The 12,061-nt window shown below is 31.1% G+C and overlaps 2 protein-coding genes across 2 annotated transcripts; one reads left to right on the plus strand and one right to left on the minus strand.

Annotated features, from left to right (window-relative positions):
- The first annotated feature begins 206 nt into the window (after window positions 1-206).
- Window positions 207-3,271, plus strand: LOC107614056 (Exonuclease family protein). The gene is made up of 7 exons (XM_016316282.3): window positions 207-483; window positions 928-1,079; window positions 1,179-1,312; window positions 1,478-1,704; window positions 1,803-2,006; window positions 2,455-2,535; window positions 2,773-3,271. The coding sequence occupies exons 1-7, from the start codon at window positions 437-439 to the stop codon at window positions 3,023-3,025; spliced, it is 1,098 nt and encodes a 365-aa protein (XP_016171768.1). The 5' UTR covers window positions 207-436; the 3' UTR covers window positions 3,026-3,271.
- Window positions 3,272-3,659: 388 nt separating this feature from the next.
- On the minus strand, window positions 3,660-4,772 carry LOC107612708 (PRA1 family protein F3). The gene has a single exon (XM_016314417.3). It carries the CDS (start codon window positions 4,578-4,580, stop codon window positions 4,005-4,007), a length of 576 nt encoding a protein of 191 aa, XP_016169903.1. The 5' UTR covers window positions 4,581-4,772; the 3' UTR covers window positions 3,660-4,004.
- Between the last annotated feature and the right edge of the window lie 7,289 nt (window positions 4,773-12,061).

Raw genomic sequence — 12,061 nt, forward strand, 5'->3', positions numbered from 1 at the left:
TTTTAAAATTTTTGATATATTACGTATATCAAAAAGTAGAAACTCAGGTGCAGTCTACTTCATATGAAGTTGATAATTGAGAGTCGATAGACTAAATTTTTATCTAACAACTATTAGTTATCAACTTCACATAAAATCGCCTGCAGGTAAGTTTTTACTGTATCAAAAACTTAAATTTATATATATTAGACAACCAGTCAAACGGAGTTAATTAACTTTTCTCCACACCAAAGAAAAGGAGAGAAAAAAAAAAAAAAAAGAGTCAACAACAAACAAAGGGAGAAAAGAAATTAAGAAACAGTGACGGCATAACGCAGTGAATCTTCTTACTCCGTTGGGTTAGGGTTCGCTGTGAATCTTCTTCAACCTCATTTGATTCGCCACTCCCTCTTCTTCATTTCATTTCCAGAATACGGTAATATTTTGCGCAAACTCAATGGACTCTGAAGCTGAACCTCCTGAAACTGAAAACCCACCCAAAAGGTTAAACACTTAAAACTTTTTTTCTCTTTCAATCATTTCATTCTGTTCTATGTGTATGCATGTGTGCGTGTTTTCGATTATTTAGATACTTAATTAAATGTAAACTACCATAATCACGATCGCTTCTTTGTTAGTAAAAGTATTAGGTAGCTAGCTAGCAGGAATATTCGATTCATTTTTTCAGCTTGTTTATGTTGCCTATAGTATCTTCTAGAATAATCTTCCCCTTACTATTCAAAGTTAAGTTAGATTAACATAATGTATTCTATGTTAGAATTCTAATATAATTCTAAAGCATGCTTTGTTCTGTGGTGCTTATAAATTCAAAAGTTAATAGATGATAGGATCTTTTATATGTCAAGAGACTAGAGGAGGGTTATGTATGTTAGAGCATGTGACATCATCTTAAATTGTTTAAAGAATGCGTAATTCATTCAATTACAGACACAAGTGCTCGGCATGCTATAAGCAATACAAGAAAAAGGAGCATCTTATTGAGCACATGAAAATCTCTTACCACTCTCTTCATCAGCCGAGATGTGGGGTTTGTCAAAAGCATTGCAAATCTTTTGAGTCTCTCAGGGAGCATCTTACCGGTTAGTTTCCGAATCCATTGCAAGTTCAAGTGTAATTGCTTTTGTGATCTTACTCCCCGCTTTTAGTTTTTTATTCCCCTTCGCGTCTTTATGTTGTAGGTCCTTTGCCAAAAGGACTTTGTGCAACAATTTTCTCTCAACAAGGTTGTCAACTTTGCTTGTCAATATTTGATAGTGCCGTATCTCTCAGGGAGCATTTAGAAACATGCCGCTTATCTTCCCCTGCTCCTATGGTAAGTTGATTGTTGGCAGCATAAAGCACCTATATCAAATAAAATGTGTTATCTGTACTTTTAACCACGACCTGCTAAAGAAAACCTGCTAGCGACCAATGCGCTTTGTCTTCTATTTTATGTTTTTGTGTGGATGTTTATGTTTGGCATGAAGCTGTTTTCCAGGGAACCGATGCAATGCCCTATATAAGCTCCCAAATTGACGATCTAGATTCCTATGATGAAAATGGTGCTGGTGGACGTCCTAGAGCAATTGCAATGGATTGTGAAATGGTTGGTGGTGGGAGTGATGGAACGCTGGAAATTTGTGCAAGAGTATGCTTGGTTGACGAAGACGAGAATTTAATCTTCCACACATATGTACAGCCAATAATCCCTGTTACTAACTACAGGTACATTAAACTTGTATGGTATTTGTCCTGTTCTATCCAAGAGAAAGGTGGAAAAATGATCCAAGAGCATTGGAGTTGACTTCACTTTACATTTTCAGATATGATATAACTGGGTTGACTGAAGAGAATCTTAGAAATGCTATGCCACTGAAGGAGGTTCAGAAAAATGTATTGCAAATTCTATATAACGGAGAATCCACTGGCAAAGTTCTAGATGGGGGGAAGGCCAGGCTTCTTGTGGGGCATGACTTAGAACACGATTTTGATTGCTTGAAATTGAATTATCCCAAACACTTGCTGAGGTAGGTCTTTGTAGAGTGAAATTTATGTTGTGCTAATTCATTCCAAATATCATACTTTATTATAATAGGCTTATTCTCTGATGAATGAAATAATTGATGGAAATTCCTGTCTTCGCACCCCCACCCCCTCCTCCCAAAAAAAAAAAAGAAAAAGAAAAAGAAAAAGAGGATTATTTTTGTATGTTGAAATGCTATCAGGTTTGTTGTTGAATTCACTTTTGAATTATCATTTACTTCAGCAATAATTTCTTTTAGCAAAAATGAGCTAGATTTTTGTGATCCATGTTCCATCCTATTCATTTGCTTGGATATATATCTTACATTGAATTATGCTAGGTTGATTAAATATTTTTATTCTTTGAATGGATATTTTTAGTTTGGCAGCAGTTTTTTTATTTTTTGAGATGCTTGATCTCACTTTATGCCAATGCCTATATTTTGTGTGAAGGGACACTGCAAAGTATCGACCATTGATGAAGACAAACTTGGTTAGCCATTCGCTCAAGTATCTTACCCGAACATATCTAGGGCAAGTTAACTTTTTCCTTGAGTTTCTTTCAGTCTTAATTGTCTCTTCCGCATTTTGCCTTCTGTTTTTTAAAATCTTGCATTTACATTGCGCCTGAATTTAGTTGCTCTAGGTTAAACATGATAGATTCTTGGAAAGACTATATAGTTTTATGTTGATACAATATCATCATTAGCTAGGAATTGCAGATCCTATGCAATTTTTAAGCTGTCTCATGTAGGGCTTTGGCTTTTACAGTTATGATATCCAAAGCGGCGCTCATGATCCATATGAAGACTGTATTTCTGTGATGAGACTATATAAGAGAATTCGAGGTCAAATTCATAAGGAGGAAGGCTATGGAACATTGACTTCCAATAACAACATAGGCAAGTCCGATTGTTGGGAATCCGAGAAAGTAAGTAACCTCACACCAGATGAACTATATGCCATGTCAAGATCAGACTACAGATGTTGGTGTTTGGATTTGAGACCAAACTTGGCACCCTGATTTTATTCATATCTTCAATGCGTCTAACTACACGGATTTGGGGGAAATGTTTTGGCATGTTCCTTTACGTAAATGTCTTACTAAGCCTCCGGGATAAGAAAACGAAGTAATTGGAGGAAAAACAGGCACTATGTTTTGGAACTTTTGTAGATATTTATAAAGCTTTGTTTCAATCACCTGCCTAGTTTTAGAATTTGGACTCATGCTGCATTTTGATGATAATTGAAACATCACACAAGGATAAAACAGGATTTTGACTTGGTCGTTGATCCACCTTCAATGGAGCTACTCGTAGATCTAAGGTTATGGCTGTTTAAATTGCAATACACAAACAACGTTGAAGGAAACTTTGAGAAAAGAAAAATATTGGTTATCTATTACCTTCCAAAAAAATGCCGAATTGAGCAAAATAATTAATTAGGTATGATTTTTTAGAGATGAAATCCAACCAACCAAACATCACATATGAATACTTTTATCATTGCTACTTTGTGTCAATTTTATTTAAAGGGACCCCTATTGTTTCTCTCGTTGAATTATTTTTTAATTAATTAATTTATTTTTATCTCAACTACTACTTCCAAACTAAAACCCACCCGCAACAGAGAATTAAATTTAGTCCATACTTCATATCTTGCAGTAAAATTCAATATAAAATAAAATAAAATAAATCAAAGCTGAACGAAGTTCTCCCAAGCATTATTGCAACTTTCTTCACAAACCCCCTAAAGAGGAAAATTTAAAAAAAGAAAATTCAAACATAAATCTGAAGGGGGATAAAAAAGAGGAACATTTTGAAAAATATAAAAAATCTAAAAATTTTCGCTAACAATAAACCAAATTACAAAATGATGGTTGAAAATTGAAAACATCAACACCAAGTTACCACCACAACGTGAACAATAACCAACAACAAAAAGAACAAAGATTAGAATAATATGAATCTCTTCATCATAATCACAACTTAGAAGAATGAAATTCAAGAGGAAGAAGCAACACCAGGGTGATGATGGTGGTGGTGTTGTACCAATCCAGCAGCCTCCTCCTCATCAAAGAACAAGTCGTCCGTCCGGCGCAGCGCGGCGTGCACCACCACCAGAACCACACCGACGAGGAGCGCGATGAGTATGTTTGCGGTGGCACCGGTGAGCAGCAAGAGCACGACGGTGAGCACTGACATGACGATGAGGATGACGCGGTCACTGATGAGGCGGCCAAAGATCGTGAGTGGCTCGTCGCGGAGGAAGTAGAGGAAGAGCCACGCGGCCATGAGAACGACGAAGACGATGAGCGAGATCGGGTGCCATAGGAGGCTGAGGAAGAGAACAAGGAGAACGACGATGGCGTAGTTCATCTGGAAGTAAGCGATGTTGGTGCGCACGCGCGAGAGCGCGTCTGAGAATCCAGATGGGAGACCGAAGGAGTGGAGGTTGAACATGAGCTTCCATGGGCGGCGCGTGCCTAGACCCTCCTTGATCCGCTGCTTGGCGCGTGAGAGGAACTCCAGATTTGAGGAGGGAGAAGAGGAGGTTGGGATGGTTCCGTACGTCGTCATCGGTGTCTAAGCTTGGAAGTGAAGAAGACGACGAAGGATATTGACCAGCTTTTGGGGATTTTTCTTAGAGAGAACGTGCTGATGGAAAATGGAAAATGGTGAATGAACGCTGAATCATTAATAGGAATGCCAATTTTTATTATTTATTTATTTATTTATATTATAAACTCCTTGTGCTATAGTTGCTGAACTCGTGGGACTATGAATGATATCTTTCCTTTTATTCATATTGGGTTCATCATTCATTGGAAATTTTTATCCGAATAACTAATTAATAATTAATTTCTTTTTATTATTTTCGGATTAAGTTGGGGGTTTTAATTTGTATTCTCTTTTGGGGTTGTGTACTTGTAAGTTGTAACTTTTGTTTCTCTAGTTTACAAACTCCTAAATCCTAATATTTGGTTAATTAGATTTTTTTCCTCAAGTCTAATTCAGGTTAAAAATTATCTTCTAGTCACTAGTCTTATCGAATAAGGTTCCGTTTGGATAAACAGCTTAATTAAATTTTTTTTAAAAAAATAATTTAAATAATAAATAATTATATTAAAAATAATTTATAAATAAATTATTTTATATTTAAATTTTTAATTTTAAAATTATTTATTTTGTAGAAATGTAATAAAAAATAGTAGTATTATGAGAAAAGTCATTTTTTTAATTTTTCTATAAATTTTTAAATAATTTTTTAGAAAGCTGCAATTTGATTTTGAAAATTGTACTAGACATTAATACTACTACTTTTCATAAGTCAAAAGTTCAAAAAAATTATTTTTAAAACTTTCCAAACGGACCCTAAATATTAAAATTTGAATTTCACAGTGGAATTAGAAAATATCATAAAAAAAATAATACAAGTAAATACTATTATAGTTTTTTTCAAAAAAAAATCATTATACATTTAAAATTTATGTCAGCTAATTATTAGTTTGTTTTTATTTAATTAAGCTCAATATTTATCTATTACAATTGCAGAATAAAAAACAAGAATATAAGAAAAAAATTACAATATTACTTATTGTTCAAAAAATTGAATTTGAATATGTAAAAAAAAAAAAAACCAATAAACAGTAAAAGATCTAGAAAAAAAAAGGACAAATGTCAAAAGTTACAGAAAAATTTGAAAAAATTATATATAAGATGATTAAAAAAGATTTATGAATAAATAATTTTATTATAAATATGATATATAATAGAATATAGAGAAAAGGACAAATAGGTTCCTAACCTTTTGCCTCGAGGACATTTTTGTCCCCGACCATTGAAAAATACTTTGAAGTCCCTGACCTTCACAAAACTTGGACGGATCAGTCCCTAACGGAGGCATTTGGACGGATCAGTCCCTGACGGAAGCATTTGGACGGAGGGACTGATCCGTCCAAATTTTGTGAAGGTCAGGGACTTAAAAGTATTTTTCAATGGTCAAGGACAAAAATGTCCGCGGGGCAAAAGGTGAGGGACTTATTTGTCCTTTTCTCTAGAATATAATAGCAGTGTTTAAGCGATTTTCTCTAATTGAATAAGGTTTTGTTAGTGTTGTATACTCTATAATTATGTTGTAAATATATAGGAGAATTTACAATTGATGATGTGAACAATCATGTGCCACGAAAAGAGGAGTTCTTGATTGAATATACTATAGTTGAGTAGGATGGAAATGTCACTTGACTTTGTGAAGAAGGAGAATTTATTAACATTTCCGTTTCGATTTCATCTCTTAAATGTTGCTTTTATCACACAATAATACTACATCAATAATACAAATGTCCCCTCATGTGTTTTATTAGTGATTGAAATAAATCTCAATATTCTGTTTAGTATAAAGTGGAAGACAAAAATTGAAACAAGAATGAAATTCTAATTTAATTTGTACAAAGAGTAAAATTAGAATTAACTAATTGAAATAAAGGTATTTTAGGTATAAAATGTTATTCAAGTTTCCGTCTCTATCTCTACAAATTTTAGTCTCCTGTATCCCAATTTTTTGAAAGTACTGAAATACTAAAATTTTGGAGATAGAGACAGAAATTTTAGTACCAGTCTCTGAACCAACAAATATGATACTGAGTTTTAGTCTCCCAATCTCTGTCTCAGTACCTCAAAACAAACGCTACCTTATGATTGTTACATGTTAATGTAACTTTTATGTTATCGTAGCATATATTTATTTATTTTTGTCTAAGGTTTAAAACTTCTAATGACGAAACATGATACAGTTCTTTCATAGATTATGATAAGTTCTAAGTTTGAACAAACTGATGAACATAAAACAATGTCACATATCATACATATATACAATTTAAATCATAGTAATAGAACTGGAATTATAACTTTTTTTATAATAAGATATTACATACTATATATATATATATATATATATATATATATATATATATATATATATATATGAAGTATAATTGAGCAATGAATCAGCAATAATATTATGAAATTTATAATTGAATTTGGAGAGGACATGAGTTGGGTGGATAAGGGCACTTTAAACATTGTAGGGACGGCAAATCAAAAAACAAAAGGCGACGGCAATGTAACGACTATAACTAAACCCAAAGCAAATAATAAAACAACGTGTGACCAAGTCAGAAAAGCCACGTGTCCACTATGAAATGTCCCAGAACATTGCCAAAAAATCTTTCTTATGCATTTTTTAAAAGTTTGGTTTATTTGGTCAAATAAGCATAAACATCATCAACATGACAACTCACTTCATCCACGTTTCATTATTCATGTATTACTATGATTTCGTTAATGAATTCTTTTATGAATAAACATGATATAGTATGCAGTGTTCCCTTTTTGACCATGCACTACTAAACACAAGATTTTTGTGAAGATATAAATTAGTGATGGTGCATAACTGTGATTTGGATCCATCATCATCATCAATATGATTTGATGGTTAATGAAGAATTTCATCTATTTTAGTAGTTGTTGTGCTATTAGATTAGTTGCCAAGTGCCAACATAGATGCCCGCAAATCAAATATAACCTTGTCCAAAAATTAGAGTAAACAATAAATCAGTTCCTGATTTTTTATTTGAAATAGGGCTGGAAGTGAGTCGAGTTGAGCCGAGCTAAACCAAGTTCAAGCTCGACTCACCAAAATTGAGTTTGGCTTACAGCTCGACTCATTAACAATCGAGCCTATTTCTTAAGTTCAAACTCGGCTCACCAAAAGCTCACGAGCTGGCTCAAATAATAGAAATATAAATACATAATCTATAATTTTATATCAATAAATTATAACTTATATATTTTAAAAAATATTTAAAAAGAACAATTATTGTTTATCTATCAATAAATATAAATTTTTTATTTATGTCTTACATCAAAATTATATGTAATAAATAAATATAAAATTTTAAATAATTAAGATCATTAATATATATAATTATATATTACTATTTCATATGTATATATATAATATTAAAAGTATAGACTAGATGCATATAGGATATGTGTATTAAAAATATTTGAAAAGAACAATTATTGTTTATCTATCAATAAATATAAATTTTTTATTTATGTCTTACATCAAAATTATATGTAATAAATAAATATAAAATTTTAAATAATTAAGATCATTAATATATATAATTATATATTACTATTTCATATGTATATATATAATATTAAAAGTATAGACTAGATGCATATAGGATATGTGTATTAATAATTATATATATAATCGAACCAGTTCACGAGCTAATGAGCCGAGCTTATCCAAACTCAAACTCGGCTCATTTAATTTATGAGCTCAATTTCAGGCTCAAGCTTGGCTCACGAGCTCACGAGCTTAGCTTATCGAGCTATTAACGAGCCGATCTCGAGCTTGCTTATAAGCTGACTTGACTCACTTCCAGCCCTAATCTAAAAGATAAATAAGTCATTGACTAATTAAAACTATAAAAACGTCTTTTATTTTTTAAAATACGAGACATTTAACTTCTTTCAAAAAACTAATTTATCTTTATATATTTTGAATAAAAAACTTAAATATCTTATATTTAAAAATATCTCATATTTAAAAAATATATATTTTATATTTTTAATTAATTAATAAATTATATATTTTTGAATTAAAAAATTAAGAACTTATTTAATTTTTTCTCCAAAAAATTATTATCAGGTAATATAATGTAGGGTGCAAAGTGGTTTATTAACACAAAGCTGGGCCTAGGCCTTAAGTTAACAATGTGTGTTAAGATTTTAAGGATGTTCTTAAGTCCAAGTTTGTTTTGGAGTGGGATGGCCCATTACTACTGATTTGTGGTTAGGCATAAATATCGTATAATTTGGGCAACAGCCTTATGTGATCACTGCCAAACCAAACACATGTGATGTTTGTTCACATTAAAATTTAGTTAGTTTAATGAGAGATGATGTAAAAGGGGTTCCTTGCCCCGAAGTTAGTTTAGTTTTGTAGGTTTTTTTTCTTTTTTTGGGCCTACGGCCCCTTACACTTACCAAAAAAAAAAAAAAATTTAGATTCTTAATATATAAAAGTAGGTACATAGGTCATTGCTTCTAAGTTATTTCTCTTTTTCTACTAACGCCATATCAGCATCAACGTTTACTTGGCAAAATTTTAGAATACATCACTCAAATCTTGTCAAATCAATTTTTATTTTCACATAAAAAAAAACACAAAAAACAACTAAAAAATACAATAAAAACTAACAAATTAACTTTTTTTTAAATCAATCCTTATTTCTAAAACAACAAAAACGCAAATTAACATTTACCCCAACAAAAAGCTCTCAAAACCAAAGAGCTTATTACCTTTCTCAAACCCTCACCCTCTTAGCACCTCTCCGTACCAAGATCCTATTTCCTCCATCCTCTTTCGGTCCTATCATATTTCCTTCATCCTCTTCCGGTCCCATGAGCCATTGTTTTTTCCTCAAAACAAATTGTACATCGCGATATCCATCTCCGGCGGAGCCGCATTGCATAAATTGCAGAAACCAAGGCAAACTTCATTCCTCCTCTTGCGGTCTCAGACCAACGTCACCATTCGACACCGCCAACGTAAGAAATTTGTCTCAGGTATTTTCCTTAAGATTTTCAACTTTGTCGTTTACTCTTCTCATTGTTCAGTATCATTTTCAATAACCTTATTTATTTGTTATAAATAATAACATTTTTATTGTTAACTCATTGCAAGTAGCACAAGTTTATGTATTCCTCTTTTGTAAATGGTTCTGTCCAACACTCAACCAAAATTGATGTGCATTTAAAATTATTGCTCCCTATATACTATTAATTGCAATATTTCATCATCAAATTATAAATTCTTATTTTACATGTGGAGTACTTCTTCCACAATTTACATTTACGTGTTCCTCTTTTTCAAATTGTTATTCCACATGTGCAATATTACTTCCACAATTTACTTAAAATGGATTATCATTCTTTGACCATGTTTTATTCTCTTTGTTGTAGAAGGATTTGCAGTGGTAATGACAGACCAGAAGAGTTAATACCGAAAATGGCTAGATGAAAATCAACCAATCACTATTTAGTAAAATGTTTTAAAAAAATTAAAACAAAAAACTCTTATCTATTATTATTCAATTGAAACATCAAGTACTAATTAAATGCAATAAACATACATTAAAAGTGTCATAATAATAATTATTATAAAAAATTTCAGTTACAAATATTCAAATTCTACAACTTATACATATTAAGACTCTTACTACTCTTCATTTCTTAATCTCTTATACTAATTGTCAAAAATTCTTTAAATTTAATATAACATTTTTATATATTTTTCATTCTCATTCATTTATTTTTTCATTATTTACAAACAAAAAAACCGCAAGAAAAGACAAAGTATAGCTATTAATGCAAATCGAAAAATGAAAAAAAAAATGCAGTTTTGTATAACTCTAATATAAATAACCTATGTCTTTTTTAAAAATAAATAAATTTAAAATCTATTATAAATATGTTCTCTAAAATATTTTTAATATAACATTTATTAAAATATACTATATAGTATAAATAATCTACCTCTCCGCGCATTGCGCGGGTCTCACTCTAGTTTAGATAAATGCTCGGCTGCAATTTTTTTTATGTGAAGTTGGTAATCGATAATTGTTAGATGATAATTTAATTAAATTTGTAAAATTATATAATAGTTTTCGACTATCAATTTTACATTAATACAACTATAGATAAATTATCATCTAAATTCTATCATTTATAAAAGCTTGAAATTTAGTATTATTTTTTAGAGTAAAGTATCGTTTTTGTCCCCAACGTTTGGGGTAAGTCCTATTTGTGTCCCTAACGTTTAAATCGTCCTATTTGTATCCTTAACGTTTATAAAAGTGATTCAATGTTATTCTACTATCAATTATACTAACAAATTATATTATATTTTTCAATTATTCTCACTTGGATGTGTTCGATTTTAATATTATATCCATTATTTGTGTTTAGATTCAATTATGTCCCTAGAAAAGTGAATTATGTAAATGTTGTAAGAATTAGTTTCAACATTTGATGAGGTATTTTTCGGAGTAGATCATCGATTCTATCCCAGACATTTGTATTCTAACTTCAAGAAGAGATTTTTGAAACTCAAACTAAAGCATTCATGATGTGTAATTGACGGCAGGATAACATTGAATCACTTTTACAAACGTTAGGGATACAAATAGGACGATTTAAACGTTAGGAACACAAATAGGATTTACTCCAAACGTTAGGGACAAAAACGATACTTTACTCTATTTTTTAAAGAGAACATACCTAATATGTACCAATGAATGCCTCCTATTTGTTTCACTAAAATACGTAGTTTTGAGTAATTGCAAAATGCGTGTTTTGTTAGAGACTTATTTGTTCTTTTAATACATAACATCGTCACGACAATATAACAGTCACATATAATTAATAAAATAAAATTTGTGGCAAAAGTGTTTGATGTGAAATTCTATTATAATTAACTATAAGATGTTCATTAGAAAACTTCAATTTTGAGAATAAGAGCAATAAAAGAATAATTAATGAAAAATCAAATGCAACTTTCTTCCATTAAAAAATGATTTTTTATGTTTCCCACAAGGCACACGCCATGGATAGTTGTTAGCTTGATATCAAAGAGCATAATTTGTTTCGCATATACTCCTTAATTAACACATATTTGAAAACAAGACAATAGACGACAGTGACACTTTGGTTTCTTAATTAATTTTTTTCCCCCACCATGTTTTTATTCCGGAATCTTAAGTATTGATAAGTTGTCAATCCCGCAAGGCACTCATCAACCAATTATGTTAATCAAAAGAAAGTGAGTAATGTGACACATACAACATTGTCAAACCTTCACGTATTTGATGAATTATGTTTCATAATCTTCACGGTTGGGATTCATCATGCATGGTGGTGAACCATGTATGAGATTAAGATACTCAATCTATTCAATTTCATAAAAAAAAAAAGTTTAATTA

This window comes from Arachis ipaensis, chromosome B8, assembly GCF_059453495.1.
Source record: "Arachis ipaensis isolate K30076 ecotype BB chromosome B8, ASM5945349v1, whole genome shotgun sequence".
Taxonomy (NCBI): domain Eukaryota; kingdom Viridiplantae; phylum Streptophyta; class Magnoliopsida; order Fabales; family Fabaceae; genus Arachis; species Arachis ipaensis.